The sequence below is a fragment of the Diceros bicornis genome, chromosome 5, assembly GCF_020826845.1.
Source record: "Diceros bicornis minor isolate mBicDic1 chromosome 5, mDicBic1.mat.cur, whole genome shotgun sequence".
Classification (NCBI taxonomy): Eukaryota; Metazoa; Chordata; class Mammalia; order Perissodactyla; family Rhinocerotidae; genus Diceros; species Diceros bicornis.
The window spans coordinates 30,222,849-30,241,274 of record NC_080744.1 but is presented as its reverse complement, the minus strand read 5'-3'; the positions used below and the strand labels follow the sequence as shown (position 1 = coordinate 30,241,274).

General features: G+C 36.8%; 1 protein-coding gene across 1 annotated transcript; it reads left to right on the top strand.

Annotated features, from left to right (window-relative positions):
- The first annotated feature begins 16,939 nt into the window (after positions 1–16,939).
- LOC131405352 (olfactory receptor 4F3/4F16/4F29-like) lies at positions 16,940–18,101 on the top strand. The gene has a single exon (XM_058540414.1). The coding sequence runs from the start codon at positions 16,949–16,951 to the stop codon at positions 17,885–17,887; it is 939 nt and encodes a 312-aa protein (XP_058396397.1). The 5' UTR covers positions 16,940–16,948; the 3' UTR covers positions 17,888–18,101.
- Positions 18,102–18,426: the final 325 nt, after the last annotated feature.

The following is an 18,426-nucleotide window of genomic DNA, read 5'->3' as shown; positions in this document are numbered from 1 at the left end:
ACCTTCAGATGTATAGATAAATGGACCTCTGAGGTGACCTGTTGTGGTGGGCAGGGAGTCCTTTGTTAGTCAGTGGATGTCTGCTTGGTTGTAACTTACAGGGAAGAGACAAAGGGAACAACTCACTATGCCATGATGCTGACATATGTGACCTTACTATTCTTGCTTGATGGTCTTGGTTAATTATTTCCTTGATACTAGTCCAGTGTTTTTCTTTCTTGATTTTTTGAATGAAATTCAACATTGTTGATGACTTTGTCTTCTTGAAAATGGTCTTTTCCCCTGACTCTCTCATTGTTTTCCTCCTTCTGTCCCTGGCCTCTTCTCATTTGGCACTATTTCTTCTAGGAATTCTTTGTCAGTTTTTGTTACTCTAACTATGCCCTAAATCCTTGCATTCCTTAGGGCCCTACTTAGGCCAAATTTCTTTTCATTTTGAACAATCTCCTTGGGTGTTTTTTTTCTTTTTCCTTTGCATCATATATACCTATGTACTTATGACACCAGAATATAAATATTGAGCCCAGATATCTCTGCTGAGTGACAGCCATATATTATGTATCTAGCTGCCTACTTGAGTTTGCCAATTGGGCGTCTGACTATTAACTGAAAATCAACCTGTCCTAAGTTGAATTTATCACTTTCTTCTTCAAAACCACCTTCTATACCACTGTCCCATCTGAGTGGATGGCATTATTATTCATCCAGTTAAAATATTCCCTTCATCACTTCTTCATCCAATCAGTTACCAATGCCTATAAATTCTACCTTTAAAATATTTTTTAAGTCTCTTAAATTATTTCATTATTCATTGACACCTTCCTAACGCAGGGACTATAATCAAACTATTGAAATAATCTCCTAATGAATTTCTCTCTAGTTAGAATGATTCCCTTTTCTCCATTCTCCACCCAACCATCAAATATTCTTTCTAAAGTGAAGATCTTACTATGTCACTCCCTGCTTAAACTTTCAATGCCTCCACATTGCCCTCATGAGAAAGTTTAAGTGCGTGAAAGTGGCTACACGGTCTTCATCGTTGGCCCTCATGTAGTCTTCAGTGTTCTCATTTTCTGCTTTCCCTTTTCATCCCCAATTTTTTTATTGGAAACCAATGGAGAGTTTCAAGCAGAAGAATGACAAGATGTCACTTTCAAACTAGAAATATCACTCTGACTCCATCTGGGGATAGATTTAAAGGGTAAGAGTAGGAAAAAGGGGCTGTTTCAGTCATCCATGTGCAAATCAACAGTGTCTGTGCCCATGGTTACAGCAACATACATGCTAAACTTTGTTGGATTCAGGATTTATTTTGAAGGAACAGGCAAACTTACTATGAATTTGCTTTGCTTACAGTAGAATGTTCGCTTATTAAGTGAACCAGCTGGCAATAATGAAAGAGAAAGTGGGCTTTTCCCAAATGTCCACTGATTTCTTATGGCCGCACTTAATAATCGTAGTTGCCATATATAATAATAATCAGTACTTGTGCATCTCTGCTTCATAAGGCACTAATAGGTGGAATATATAGAATCAAAATGGAGAGATTAGTATGCTTTCTTCATAGATATGTGTATGAATGATGGCCACAATTCTTTTCAGCTATAAATAAAGGTTTTTATAAGGAAAACCATCACTCTATTGATTCCTACATTTTTGTAAACCTAGGCTTTGAATATCTTTCAGTTGGTAAAGAGAATATTTGGGGTAAGTAAAATATTTATCTAGATATTCAACATTTTAATAAACATCATCACACACTATTTAATAAGCAGGCACAGAATCAATTTAAGAAAGTAAAAATAAGACATCAAAATATCAGAATGCAGGACCTGCAAAACACAAATGTGTCACATTTACCCAATGTTCCAAGTTTCATTTCTCTGGCTTGCTTGAGAAGCACAAACTTAACCTTTTCCTGGGTTTTCCTCCTCAAATATTCTCTCTCGAGTAGTCAGATGGGAAAGTCCTCATGTAACGAGAGCAGACTCTTTGTTCTGATGACCACACTGTAGCCATTCTTCTGCTTCAAGGACAGAGGCCAATCTGTGGCCCATGGTCATCTGCTTGGGTCATTGCCCACCTCTCCTCAACAGCTGATCTCTTGTCCACATGTCATGGCCTTAAATGCTGGGGGCCTGCCCTGGACTGTTGGCCCTGTGCTTGCTTCATGGTTCTCCTTATAGCCTCTTCTGTGGGAAGGGATTCCCACAGAAAAGATTTGGACCCTGGTCTCACAGATCTTTCCTTGTATCACAGCTCTATCATTTCCAGAGCGCACATGGACATGCAGGAATCTGGGTAGGTGTGGGAAGGGGTAGAGTGGCTGTGTTAGGAAGTGGTCATGCAAACCTTTGCTCTGTACATGGAGTTACTGCCCACTCTAACACCAGAACTTGCTACTTAGTCTAGCCTACTCTGCCAGATATCTCTTCTTTCCTGATGACTTTCTCTCAGATGCACCAGACCACCCTCTTTTGGACACCTCAAGTTCATTAGACAGTTCTGTATACGTCCGATCTCATTTCTTGATGTTTAAAGTTTCTTTTCCACAGAACCTCTAGACTCCTTTCAAATCAAGTAACGTGACTGTGTTTCTGTCTCAGTGTTCCTGAATATTCTTTGACAACTAAAAGGCTGACCCATCACAGGCACTGAAGGCTCTAGAAGGTCATGTGGCTTAACCTAGTCTCTTATATAGTATCAGATATAAAATCATTAAGAAAATTAAAATTAATGATTATAAATTTGTTGAATGGAAGGTAAAATTAGGAATGGAAGAGAGCTGATGCACCTTTGGGTTTGTGAAAGTTGAAGCAACAACACCTTAGAGCCCTATAGGACATATCCCAGGTCCCTATATTAAAGTTATTTCCAGCTGAGACTTAGCCAAACAACACAATCAGAATGGGTAATTACTGATTCTTTAGCTGATTGGAAAATATGGCTACCATAATTTGCACCTCCTTTTACTAAGAGTCTATTTCCGCAACCTTAAATCTGGGCTGGTCTTGTGCCTTGCCTTCACTAGTGGAATGTGGCAAAGATCATGTTGCACGAATTACGGAACTTAGACATAGTTTGCTTTGCAGCTTCTGCATTTGTCCTTTTGTGATGTTCCTTGCCACCCTGTAAGGAATTTTGGTAAGAATACTGCATGATTAAAGACCCCTTGGTGAGAGAGGCCCAGTAATAGCCAGCATTAAGGCCCTAGACATGTGAATGAGGCCATCTTAAATCCTCCAACCCCAGTCAGGCTGCCAGATAACTGATGCCTCATGGGAAAGCCCAGGTGAAACCAGCAGAAGAGCTGCCCAGCTGAGCTTAGTCCTAATTGCAGACTTATGAGCAAGTAAAATGTAATTAATTTCAGCTACTTTATTACACAGCAATAGATAACTGATGTAGAGTACTCTGTATGATTATACTTCGTCAACAGCCCTTTTCACTGACTCTCTACATATTTTCAATATAAAGATATAAAATATAACCAGAGGATGTTCTTGGCTGTGTTGATGTTTCTTTTTAAGAATCTGACCTACAAGAGATTGAACTATTAGTGATTTGCCTCATCTCAGCTCCACTAGCATTTTGAGTTCATCCCCTTGTGCTGCTGTTATAACACCCTCTTCACCTCTCCACATCGCACACATAATAAAGACCTAACTAACTGTAGATGGACCATCTGTATATCTTGTCACCTCTAATTTAGTTATCCTTTTTAATGGAACATGGATCAAATTCTGGTGCCACATTGGAGGCCTGTTTTTCTTCCTCTTTCTCTCCCTCTCTTCCTTCATATGAAGATGATAAGCATTATTTTCACTTGCTTGAAGGTATGTATATTAGCTCTTATGGAGTTTCTTCCTTCAGAAATAAGAAAAACAAGCAGGTAACAAGATAAAAATCTATAATTTTTCAAAAAATCCCTAGTTCTCTTCCACTTTCCTCTCAAGTGACCCATGGACAATTTCTACCTTTGGTTTCCAATGCCAGATTTCTGTGGTCATAGGAAACAACCCCTAGGCTAAATGTACTCAGGATGGCAATCTCAGGTCTTTATAGCAGCATGTAAGTAACTTTTCAATGCTGCTAATTAGCTGCTTTTCCTGCTATGGAGGTGTTACATACGGCTTTTTATGCCAGGTGATGACAACATTTCAAAGGCAAGAGCTCTGTGTTCTGTGGTGCTCTAACTCTGTGATCATTTCAAATCAGTCCAGGTAGGTTAGAAGAATAGAAATGGTCTCTAATATACATCAGAACTTCAAATTAAAACTCACACAACAGTGACTGTTGTGGAATCAACCAGAAGAAATGACACAATTATGTTATTCAATAGGGAGTTTGCAACAGATAAACTCCCAACCAAAATAGAGAACAGCAGGAGGAGTGAACTCAAATCATGACTTCATATTTTGTAGTGAAGAAGTTATTCTAGTGACATTTGCAGAGATGTCTTGATTGTTTGTCCCTAGCCAAAGAATAAAGTAAGAACAGAAGATTTGAGTTCAATGGGAGTAAAACGTAAAGAATTTTGGACAATGTTGAAGAAAGTAGCTTTGATATATTATGATTTCCTGGGCCACAGACTGAATGCAAACGTTGGAATATCAAAGCAATAGAAGCTTGGTATGGCGGAAATAATCTGGATTGCCAAGAAGCCAAAGATTAAATATATTAATTCTGGATTTGCCATCCACTTGTGCCTTAGCTTCAGCAAAACTATTTATCCCCCCTGTACCTTGGTTTCCTTAACTCCAAAAGAAAAGGATTTTACAGTGACTAGCCAACTTTTTTTCAGATCCTAGCAACAACAGCCTTCTACAAATCTTCCTGCATTTATAACATTAAAAACAACCATTTTGCGAGCATGCACCTCCAGCGTCCGGACATTCCTGTACATCTGCCTACAATTCTGAATAATGTCCTGAGATCTTTCTACCCTTCTCAGGAAGAATACACTAGTGGAGAAATTTCTAGGATGATCAGATTCAGATATTTCTCTGCAAATTTCACTATTTCCCAGTAACTCCAAGTTAAACACATCATTTGTTAGTAACTCCAGACTAGGGTTAGGAAGTAGAGGATTACAAATTTTTATCTAAATGACCCCACACATTGATCTGTTGCTTTATTTCCTCACCCACAAAAGCTGAATTGTAATATCATTTTGTGGACTCTGTTTACACAACAGACTTAAAGGCTAAAGTCATGGCCACTTTAACTCATCATTTCCAAAGGCTTATTCTCCCTATGTATTTTTAAACCACTTTATTAAGGTATGATTGACATACAACAAGCTGAACATATTTAATATATACAACTTGATGAGTTTGGAATTAAGTATGCAGTCATGAAATTATCACCACAATCTATTTTATAAACATACCCATCACTTCCAAAAGTTTTCTCTCTCCTTCTTTATTCATTATTATTATTATTATTATTATTATGTGACAACATTTAACATAAGATCTGTCCTCTTAGCGAATTTCCAAGTATACAATATAGTACTGTTAACTATATAGATGCTGCGCTGTGCATTAGATGTCTAGTGCTTATCATCTTGTAAAGCTGAAACTTTGACTAACCACTCCCCATTCCGCCCTACCCCCGGCATCTACAAACCACCATTCTACTCTCTGTTTCTATGAGTTTGACTATTTCAGACACCTCATATAAGAGGAATCATGCAGTATTTGTTTTTCTATAACTGGCTTATTTCGCTTAGTATAATGTCCTCAAGATTCATTATGTTGTTGCAAATGACAGGATTCCTTTTTTTTTTTTAAGGATGAATAATATTCTATTGTATGTATTTACATTTTCTTTATCCGTTCACATGTTGATGGATATTTAGGTTGTTTCCATGTCTTGAGGAATGTGGATAACGATGCAAAGAACACAATAGTGCATATATTTCTTCAAGATCCTGATTTCAATTCTTTTGAATACATACCACGAAGTGGTAGTGCTGGATCATATGGTAATTCTAATGTGTTTCTCCACACTAGCAGTGAACAATCCAAAATGGAATTTCAGAGAATAGTCACAGTTATAATAGCATAAAAAAGAATAAAATACTTAGAGATAAATTTAAACAGGGAGGTGAAAGACTTGACAAGAGAAATTAAACAACAAATTCTTGACAAGAGAAATTAAAGCAGACATAAATAGTTGGAATGACATTCTACAATCATAGATTGGAAGACTTAATATTGTTAAATTGTCCATATTACCCAATGTGATCCATAGAGTGAATGCAATCCCTATCAAAAATCTAACAGCATTTTTTACAGAAATAGATAAAGCAGTCCTAAAATTCATATGAAACCACAAATTACCCTGGTAGACAAAGCAATACTGAGAAAGAAGAACAAAGCAGGAGGCATTATATTTCCTGATTTCAAAATATTATACAAATCTGCAGTAGTTAAAAAAATGTAGTGCTGGCATAAAGACAGCCATATAGACCAATGGAATGAGCCCCGTAATAAACCCACAAATATACATCAACTGATTTTTGATAAGGGTGTCAAGAATACACAATAGAGAAAGGATAGTCTCTTCAACAAATGGTGTTGATAAAACTGGATATCCACATGCAAAAGAATTAAATTGGATTATCTTACAGCATATACAAAAATCAACTCAAAATGGCTTAAAAACTTAAATGCAAGAGCTGAAACTGTAAAATTCATAGAAGAAACATAGGAGAAAAACTTCATGCCATTGGGTTTGGCAATGATTTCTCTGATATGACACCAAAAGCACAGGCAACACAGGCAAAATTAGAAAGATAGGACTACATCAAACTAAAAACCTTCTGCACAGCAAAAAAAGCAACCACGGGGTCAAAAACCAAACTATAGAATTGGAGAAAATATTCACAAACCATATATCTGATAAGGGATTAATATTCGAAATAAAGAAGGAACTGCAACAACTCAAAAGAAAAAAGCAACCTAGTTGAAAAATGTGCAAAGGACTTGAATAGACATTTCCTCAAAAAAGATATACAAACGGCCAACAGGTATATGAAAAGATGATCAATATCACTATTCATCAGGGAAATGCAAATCAAAACCAAAATAAGATGTCACCCCACATCTCTTGGGAAGGCTATTAGCAGACAAACAAAAGATAACAAGTGTTGGCAAGGATGTGAACAAATTGGAACCCTTGCACACTGTTGATGAGAATGTACAATGGTACATCTGCTATGTTCAACAGTATGACTTGTTCTTTTTCTGGAGGAAGCATAGTCTATATCCAGGAATACCACTCCAACCCATATACCAGATGACATGAAAGTCTGCCAGCTTTGATTGCAGCCCATATCTGGAAAAAGTTCTTCTGCAATTCCAGGCTCTGTACTAAGGGCCCTACTGCCTGGGCCATACGACCTGGACTACAATGGAATTACAAAAATTGTTGGTGAGAAGAGATAAGATGTGAAGTTCATAGCAAGCATCAATAGGATAATCACAATGCAAATTTCTGTGGTTCTATAGCAACCATTTCCCCCAAAAGTACAGAGTAATTTATATGACATGGCATCCCATAAACATCATATCATGCTAAGTATCTACATTAAAGAAAAGGAGACGTGGAAGTTGGCATATGACATTGGATCTGCTGTCTCCATCATTCAGCACTACCCAGAATCTGCTGGCAAAAAAGAGCAAGAGAATGGTTTACTGCATTTGTATCTCAACCATTAGCTTGGAGATGGTGTTTTGAGTACACAGTGGCATTACTGTGTATGTATACACAACAAATAATTTTATTTGGTGCTGTGTTCCCATTAGGTAGCATACATGGGTCTAGGAACCAAGGTCTGGTTGGCAAATTTGAGCTTTCCCTCCTTGGAACTCTGGGCACTATGTGTTTAGAAGTCCTGGTTTCAATAATAAGAGAAAAAATTTTCATCAGAGACACAAGAGTCCCATTAAATTTTTGTCTATAGCTATTGCCCAGGAAATTTAGCCTTCTTGCACCAAGAACAAACAGGGAAGGAAAGTAATCCCTATCCTGGCAAGGGTAATTGATCATTAGGAAGAAGTAAGGCTACTGTCACTCAGTGAGAGTAGGGAAGATATAGTTTGGCACCAGTTGATCCACATAGATGAATTTTAGAACTCATTTAGCCAATTTTGATTGTAAATGGACAAACACAGAGGCCATACCTGCTGAAGAGTATAGTAAATAGGGGATTGGATCGTGCATCAGGGTTTGGGTCATTTATCAGGTGAGGCATCTAGGCCAGCAGAGTTGTCAACAAACGAATCTTCTATAGTAGAAGAAGGATATGAGTACCAGATTTGATCTCACTTCCCACTTCAGGATCAACTGTTGTACTCCATCCTATTAACCTTCTTTTCATAAAATGGCCATAGAAAAAGAAGTTCACCAAAGTCCTGAAGGAGCTGCTCCTAGAACTCAAATGAATCAAGGAGATCCAAGTGTTAGGCTTAGATGTCATGTGTGCTATGCTCTGTCACCCAAATCCCCTCTTCAGGATAGAAAATTTATTCCTCAAACAGTTGGGAGATTTTTTGTCCAACGTATCTCATCATTCTGCTCTCTTTGGGATGTTCATGGCTAAAGAGAGCTGACATATCTAAGGTCATTCCCCTTTTCTGTATTAGTTTGGATCCAATGACTGGTTAACAGTCCACTTGGGACCATTCTGAAAGGTCATGCCAGGTTCAGAGCTCTTTGCAGGGTTGACTGGGGCCTTGTTGTAACTGTGCTGTTGTGTAACTTCTGCCTCTGCCTAATCCTGCTTAATTTCCTACCTCCAAATAAAATTGATCCTGATATTGCTCCCTAATAAAATTCCTGCACACTGATCTTCATCACAGAATCTGCTTCTCCAGGAATCCAACCTTTGATACAATTTTTCTGACCCTTCTCATATTATTGTCAGAGAAGGTACTTGAAGATTTTGGTATCATATGGAATATTATGCTGATCCATTACTCTAATAACATCATGTTAATTAGACCTTAGGAGCTAGAAATATTAAGAATCCTAGAAGCCTTACTAAGATACGTGTGTGCCAGATGATGAAATGAATCTGTCAAAATTTCAGGGAACTTTCGCATCAGTGACATCTTCATGTGGTCTAGAACATGTCATGATAGTTCTGCTAAAGTTGTCTCACATTGCAATATCCACCAGAGAAAGAGGCCCAATACTTGGTGAATTCCTTTGTATTTTGGAGGCAACTTATGCCATACTTGAGTGCGTTGCTCCAACTTATTTATCAGGAAATTTATTAGGCTGTCAGTTTTGAGATGGTTTTAGTGCAAGGAAAGGCTCTGTAGACAATCTGGAAGGCAAAAGTAGCTTCTAAAAACAGGAGGCTCAGACTCGCATAGTCTCTTCTATTTCACCACATCCTTCTGTGCTCACCTGGAGTATTCTCTATAACTGATTAACAATAGAAGAGAAAACATGAGTTTGGTTTCTGAATATGTATAAACATTATGCCGGCACTACCTGGAAGTGAATGACCACTGCATCAAACACTACTCAGAAATTGCCCTGAGGATTGTGATGAAGGAAAACCATTCTAATGGGAAGAACCTCATGGAATATCTTTAGTTGTATAACATCCCTTGGAAGGGAAGATGGCCTGTGGTATAGATCTCACTGATTTGTAAGCGAGCCTAATGGTTTGTTTGTTTGTATAAGGTCTAAGAAAAAACAAGGGTTTAAATTTCTTGAGATGGGTCGCAGGAAATGTATGTGGGTGGACTTTTCATAAGAGGCACAGAGAATGTCCATATAAAAGCCTACGAGAGATTATTCACTGTATAGGAACAAGATGACTTGCCTCTGTGATATAAATCAGCCTCTTTTCCCCACTCTCCTAGTACAGCTTCATTGGTACCACACACTAGTTAAATATCTAATTCATTCTTAAATGGTACTAAACAGAGGCCATAGCAGCATAGTTGAAGTCTCTGCATAGATTCAACTACATGAATTTCCCCTCACTAACAGTGATCTGGCTACCGTCATCACTGAGTGCCCAAACTGCCAACATAAAAATAAATAATCTGGGGGCCCGCCCGGTGACGCAAGCGGTTAAGTGCGCGTGCTCCCCTGCGGCGGCCCAGGGTTCTCTGGTTCGGATCCCGGGCGCGCACCTATGCACCACTTGTCAAGCCATGCTGTGGCAGCATCCCATATAAAGTGGAGGAAGATGGGCATGGATGTTAGCACAGGGCCAGTCTTCCTCAGCAAAAAGAGGAGGATTGGCAGATGTTAGCTCAAGGCCGATCTTCCTCACAAAATAAATAAATAAATAAATAAATAAATAAATAAATAAATAATCCACACCCTGCATAGTACCATACCTCCCCCTACTCTGATATGACTAGCTGTCTACCTTGTGGCAAGTTGAATAGCGTTAAACCCTTCTTTTATGGAATGGGGAGATATTTATCTTCATAGGAATATTTATCTGTATTTCTATCTCTCTATTTCTAATCTTACTTTATGGGATAAATATTACATATATAGATACATTGTATAAATGTATCTTTTAGATATATTTTATACATAATATATTTTATATATAAAGTATAAAATATATATTATAAATATATAAAATATACTATAAATACATTTGTTTATGATATATATAATACATGTGATAATGTAGAACACATTTATACAACATAAATTATCTATTTATTTATTGTGAGTACTGCTTCATCTTTCCTACCCACAGTGCTTCTGTCAGCACTACCATGTATTGATTCATAAAATACCTTTACTATCTTATCTGTTGCTATGTCATCATATACAATATTGCATCTGGATATATTTTTCTAGGAAGTGAAATGTGACCATGGGCTTTACCCATAGCATTCACTAGACTTACTCATGCTCCGTAACCCAGAAACAGCTCACTGATAGAGTGGTGCAATGGCCTGGTGAATGCTCTGCTTTTGTACTAACTGGGAGGTGAACACCTTGCAAGTTTAGGATGCTATCTATTTGATGCCGTACATATCTTAATCCAGTGGCCAATATATAATGCCCTCTGTCCTGTGGTAAGAATACATGAAACCAAGGTAGAAAAAATCACTTTAACTACAGGACTAAATCATTTACTAAGGAAATCTATGGTTCCTATTCTTGTGACCTTTGGTTTAATAGGTTCAGAGGTCCTACTGCCACAGAGAAGAATGTTTCCAAAGGGAACATAGCTGAGACTGGCCTCTGACCAGTTTGGTCTCCCCATATCATGGACTAGCAGACAGAAAAGGGCTTGCCTCTGACATTTGTGGGGACTAAGGCAAGAGTAAAAATTGAAGCCTGTAATCCATATGTTGAAATATTTGAAAGCTATAAATCAAGGTAAGATCTTGAGTATGGTATATTCTATCCTTCTTTGTAGATAAATATACGTTGTTTCCTCTTTTTCTCTAGTGTCTTATTATGAGTTTTTAGGAACTTTGCTTGTTCTGGTCAAACCAAGTATGTCCATAGGGGTAAAGTCCCTTGACCCATGAGCTCCTTCTAAATGCCTATGTTTGTGGTATCACTTGATCATTGTTCTATAGAGCTGTTAACTAGCTTCATTTCCACATATTCCAAAATTTTATGGCACTTTGTGTTAGAGAAAAGAGGAAAATCTAAGACTCCGTAAAGATGCTCTTGTCTTTATACAGGTAAAATGAAACATTGAGAATAAATTTAACAATAAAGAGAGTAGCTACAGTGTTAGACAAATTGACTAGTAGTGGAGAATAATTTTGAAAAAGAGTATCGACGTTTTGGAGAAGGTTAACTAACCTTTTAACCAGAATAACAGTGTTAGGGTGATGTGAAAGATTTTAGAAAAAGTCAAGGGCTTTACAATGTCTGGGATCAAGCACTCTGTTGCCAGTTATGATTATATGAATGATTCTCACCCTCTACAATTTGATAAACAGGTAATAAAAATTGATGACACATGAAACTAAGAAAAAAGGGGTTGTTGTACTCTTCCTTAGCTTTTCAAAAGAGATAAAGTATAAACTGATTATCTTCCACGAAAAGGGAAGCAAATTTATTAGGTACTTGTAAAATCTTCAAGATGGAAAAGAATCTTATAGATACCTGAATAGAAGAGACACTCAAAGACCCAAAGCTGAGTAAATTATTTTCAATGTAAATGTCACCTTAAAATACAATGATGAAAATTTACAAACAAAATGAAAACTACCAGGAGATCAAACCTCTCTTATGTGCTTTAGAATTTTAGAATGTTTTGCATTAACTTTGTCTCCAAACTTTAAGTAGAATGCAGAATAGTTTAGAAAAAGTTGACGAATGTGATTTTTTTTGGAGGGGGGAGGCAGATGAGAAAAAGATCCTAAGAGGAAATATCAAAGGGATTGTGTCTTTGAGCCTTAGAAACAGGAAGCTAAGGGGTGATTTTTTTGTTGAGTTTGTGTACATGTAAAGTTCATTGAAAGGGATGTTGAAAATAATTTGTATTTCATTCAGTTATAAAAAGTAAAAGAAATGGTCTTAAATTAGGGGATGCAGACTTTTACTTAGATATGAAGAAGGATTCTATCACAATTTGAATGATAATATGCAGGATATTTTAGCTAGGGAGACTTACCTCTCAATATTTTTAGATTGAAAAGGAAATTCATGTAAATGATGGTTTAGATTCTCACCCCTAGGAGATGTCTGTAGTTCCCTTTCAGCTTGATAATTTTATTATTTGGAATCTCACCTACCAATATTTCCTTCATCTATAAAGGATTAAATGTCTAGGAATCTGTTTCTGGAGATTGATCAATTCTACATGGGTCAAGAAAAAGGATTAATCACAATAAAATGCAAAGGACTAGGCCTTTTGTTTTATATCTTGGATATTTAATTAGTTAAAACAAATGGTTAAAACTACTGTGTTTAAGAAAAATATTTAAAAACTTTCTCTGAGCACAACTACTCTATAACAGAAGGTGGCTGCAGAACGCAATCAACCAGGAGGTTGATTGTAGGTATTTGATGAATTCTAGGTGAATAAACTTCATACTCTGGTGTTTCCATCTAGAATCCTATGTATGATTATTGCTCAGGGTAGAAAACTGGATCTTGACTATGCCTCAAGTGAATTTAAAACTATGACTTGTGAGTTTCACACATCATCCTGTGACATTCTATATTCTCCAATATTTGGTTGTACATTTCTCTTCCTTTTAGTACATCTAGGGAAAATTTATTTTTAACTTCTTCAAACTTTCTTATTTCCAGTACTCCTTCCAGGATAACTAAAGAACACTCAGTGTTGTTCTTTTAGGGTCCATATTTATAGATCTTTCTCCTTTAAACTCACTTTTCCTCAAATTCCCAGTTCTTATGTAGTGGACGGGGATTGGAGAGCCAAAACGCAGATAAATTCACAGCTAGATGTGTATAACTGATAAGGCTTAGGAAGAAAGTTTTCCAAGGGACTGAGTGCTTAAAAGACACCTGCAGACAGTACTGTAAGTTGTTTATAATTATAGGGTTTCTGAAGAGTGGATCCAGAAAGTAATGTAAATCATACCTCATATACTGTCTCTTGCTTAAAGTGGACTTTGTCTTTTTTCTCTTTGTCATTATACACATACTTTCCTTTTTTGTTAGTAAATCATTACAAATATAATTGAAATTACTCATCTTCTCAGATTCCTCTTTCCCTTCCCAGAGAAAATCATTATTCTGAGGTTGTTGGATATCATTCTTGTTCAAACTTTTATACTTATACTGCTATATATGTATTTATATTTAATAATATTTAATATTTATTGAGTGTTTTTGAAATTTAGAAAAATTATATCACTTTACATCTATTATTTTATAATTTGATGTTTTCCATTTAATATTATATTTTTGAGATTTTTTTCTGTGATGACAAACATAAATCTGATTCACTCAGTTTGCTTTCCAAATAATTCTTTCCATTGTATTAAGTTATAATAATTTACTTATATACAACCTCATTGTGGATATATAGGCTATTTCCACTACCAAAGGCATTAAAGAGAAAGAATTAACTGGATTTGGTGACATGTATTATTTCACATTCTCAGTTCTGTAGATTAATTTTCTCCATTTTACAGATGAGAAACAGGCTCAGAGATGAAATGTTTGTTACCCAAGGTCACCAAGTAATTAGGTGACAGAATGTGAAATATGGTTTTTCAGATACTGAACGCTGTACTCATTTCATTATCCCATGGAGCTTCTTTAAAAAATAATAGAATTGCTATAAGATGTTGTGAGAGCTAAAATAGAGAGAAATTCAAAGAATGGCACAATCATACGTAGAATCTATCTTTAACGTGAGGTCTCAGATGGAGTCTAGGGTCCCTGCACTCTCACTGAGATTGATGGTCAACCTCAAAATATTTTGACTCAACTGGGACACTCAAGCTTTCTGCTGAGGACCTGTTACGTCCTCTAGCACTCTTCTAGGCACTTTGGAGCTTATAAAGAAATGTGATAGGTAGAATAGCCCTATAATACATTTGGGGAGTTAAAATGAAACACTAGAAACAGAAAACTACTCAGGTTGGAGGAGTCAAGAGTGATTTCATGAAGAAGGTAGAACTTGAATACAAGCACCATTATGGAGGCTTCTAAGTGGTTAGCTCATGCTTGATCCTCTTCAGGGGTCTCAGTTCCCTCTGGAGAAAGAAAGGTTGAGTGGAACAGAGTAAACTGGCCTTTAATAATATGAGTCTATCCAAAAACCATCTGTCCCAAATAAGAGTATTTGCCTGAGCAATTAGAATAGGAACAAATGTTTTAACAAACCGCTAAGTTTCCCGGGACACTGAGGTATAATAATTAGTTGATAGACAATTGTCAGGGAATGATTAATCATGGAGGCCAAGGCAGCAGTTAGCAGTATGTCGATAAGTGGCAGTCGTCAGCTATAAGAACAACTCGTCCTTCCCCCAACAATTTCTATTATCATCCTGCGACATGTTTTTGTCCATGTTGTATCCTTGGAAGTCACAGATAAATGAAAGGAAGCAGGGAATTGGATAGAGGATTGATCTTAGAGTCAGTGGACTTGCGTTCTAGCGAAAGCTCTTACACAAAGTAAATTTACAGTTTTGGTTAAGTTATTTAACACATTTGGATATTTATTTTCTGATCTATAATGACTAGAGATTTTTCTAAATCAGGGATATTGAGTTTACCAGTATGTCCCAAAGTTGATATCATTGATTTCAGTCTCCATGACTAAATTGAAGACTTCCTTTTAATCCTATTCCTACTTTTGGTTTTCCTTCAGACACATTTTTACTTTCCTGAATTCCTCTGACTCTTGACTTTCTTTCCTTACAGGGTTAGTCTCTGACCTAGGCAAATACATTTTAGTCACCCTTTGAGCAAATATCTACTTATGATTCTAAATTTTTGATACATTGGATTGAACAAGACAGATGTGGTCCATAACTTTATGGGGCTTGCAGCCCAGTTGGGAAGGAAAAATTAAACCAACAATAAACTACATATGTGGTAAATACTATCAAGAAATACAGTGTTCTTTGAGAGCAAATCAATTAAACTTATACAAGACTGTTTAATTTCTATCACTAAGAAAATGTGAATATTATATTACTCATAATTACTTTTTGAAATATATTTTCTAATATGGAAGTTCGATGCTCCCTAAAGGTCAATAGTATTTTATTTTCTTATTCATTCATTCATTATGTCTCATGGATTGATTGCTGTTATGGGTAAGTGAAATAAAGAGAAGCAAACAATATTTACTGAAAATTTGATATAGCCATATGATTAAGATACATTATTTTACTAATTACAACTTCATAAATAAATAAACTGAGGCTCTAAGAGTTGAAGTAACGTGCTCAGATCAACCTGTCAGTATAAATCTCATTAACCTAAATCTAAAACCCATTTCTTCCTACTAAGCTTTGCTGTTTCTCTAAATAAGAGTAAATAATTACAGGAGAATGTGGTCAGTCCTTATATAGACATTTGTACAAAATGGTTTCCACTACGTTGTGATGTATTTCATGTTTTAAGCTTTTCAGATCATATGCTAAGTACCCTAAGACAGTGTTTCTCAAATTGCTTGTGTTAAAGGATAAGCCTTTTTCTTCAATTTCCATATTTCATGGACTAACATTTGTAAAAAACAAAACCAGAAACTTGGATGTCACTGTAATGTCAAATTGCTAGAGAAGTTTCTAAATACTCACTCTCAACTTCTGTATTAATATGATACAAATGGTAATAGACAATTCATGAAACTACATCTCTCTGTGGACCACTTTTTCATTGCTTCAGGGAGTCCAAATATGAATAAGTCATACTCCCTGCCTTCAAGAAGCTTATAGTCTACTTGGCGAGTTAGAACTGTATTCAGTTCACTATAACACAAGGTATAGTAAAATGAATGCTAGTAATAATAAAGCAAGACTTCATAGATTTGGTAAACTCTTAAGTAATACTTAAGATGAATATGTTCCCAGAATTGGGGACTAGGAGGGAAGAGAAGAAGGTTCTGCCTGCTGGATGAAGTTTTATAGGCTTGGAAGAGATTGCAATAGTGATTAGCTCTATGTGACTCGGGCCAGATATTAGTTTTGAACCCCAAATCAAATGGTTTGGGGTTGAATTCCTATTGCTCATGTTGACCATCTTGTACCTCATGAATAGTATCATGGCCTCAATCCTGGAAAGAAGCAGAGGGGATTAAATGTACAGACAATTTGGTGGAAGAGAGCAGTTCCACATGGCAGTCACCAATTTCTCTGTGATCACATTCCAGAGGCCATGAGCATATTAGGACAGTTTTAATGCTAAAGTAGAAATAGGCTTTCATAACTTCAACCTCTCAATTTATTAAAATAATTATCATAATTTACATTTTCAGGTAACAATACTGACAAAGTTAATGGATGGAGCAAATCACTCTGTGGTGGTGGAGTTTGTATTCCTGGGACTCACTAACTCCTGGGAGATCCAACTTCTCATCTTTGTGTTTTCCTCCACATTTTATGTGGCAAGCATGATAGGAAACTCCCTCATTATACTCACTGTGACTTCTGACCCTCACTTACATTCCCCCATGTACTTTCTGTTGGCCAACCTCTCCTTCATTGACCTGGGAGTTTCTTCTGTCACTTCTCCTAAGATGATTTATGACCTTTTCAGAAAGTATAAAGTCATCTCCTTTAGTGGCTGCATCACTCAAATCTTCTTCATCCATGTCATTGGTGGAGTCGAGATGGTACTGCTCATAGCCATGGCCTTTGACAGATATGTTGCCATATGTAAGCCTCTCCACTATCTGACCATCATGAGCCCAAGAATGTGCATCTTCTTTTTAGTGTCTGCTTGGATGACTGGCCTTATCCACTCCATAGTTCAATTGGCTTTTGTGGTAAACTTACCCTTCTGTGGTCCAAATGTGTTGGACAGCTTTTACTGTGACCTTCCTTGGTTCATCAAACTTGCCTGCACAGACACTGACCGACTAGAGTTCATGGTCACAGCCAACAGTGAGTTCATCTCTGTTGGCTCCTTCTTCATACTGGTCATTTCCTATATCGTCATCATTCTCACTGTTCAGAAACGCTATTCAGCTGGTTCATCCAAGGCTCTGTCTACACTGTCAGCTCACATCACTGTGGTAGTCCTGTTTTTCGGTCCTTTGATATTTTTCTATACTTGGCCATCTCCCTCTACACATCTGGATAAGTTTCTGGCCATCTTTGATGCAGTTCTCACTCCTTTCCTGAATCCTATCATTTACACATTCAGGAATCAAGAAATGAAGGTGGCAATGAGGAGACTGTGCAGACAGCTAGTGAATTACAGGAAGATCTCTTAAGTGATGTCTGTACTATGAGAGCCTTCATTGATTATTGACATTCATTATTGATGGTCAAACTCAGAGAGAAGTTCGTGTTTGTCCTACCTTGGTTCGATTTTACACGCCGATATTGAGTCTCTTTTGTCTTTCACTCAGGAGGGAGGGACATTCACTTTTACAAAGAGAGGGTTACATTTAAAACCAAAGATTATAGTAATCTTGGGCCTCAATTCCTAAGGAATAATATTTATAAGAAGTAATTTTTGGAAATACATGAGGTCAGGCTTCTTAAAGGCAACCAGAACAGAGAGACATATCTCCCAGTTCACTCTAATTCAGCATGACTTCATCTTTACTTGACTATGCCTGTGAACACCCTGTTCCCAAAGATGGTCGCACTCACAGGTGCTGTGGGTGAGGATTTCAGCATATCTATTTGGTGGACACAAATCAACCCACAACAGGAGTGTAGGTAGTATAGGTATCTGAGAACAATAATGGTTGTAGCATAGCTACCTATCAATCAGAGTAAAAATATATTTAAAATATATACTGGA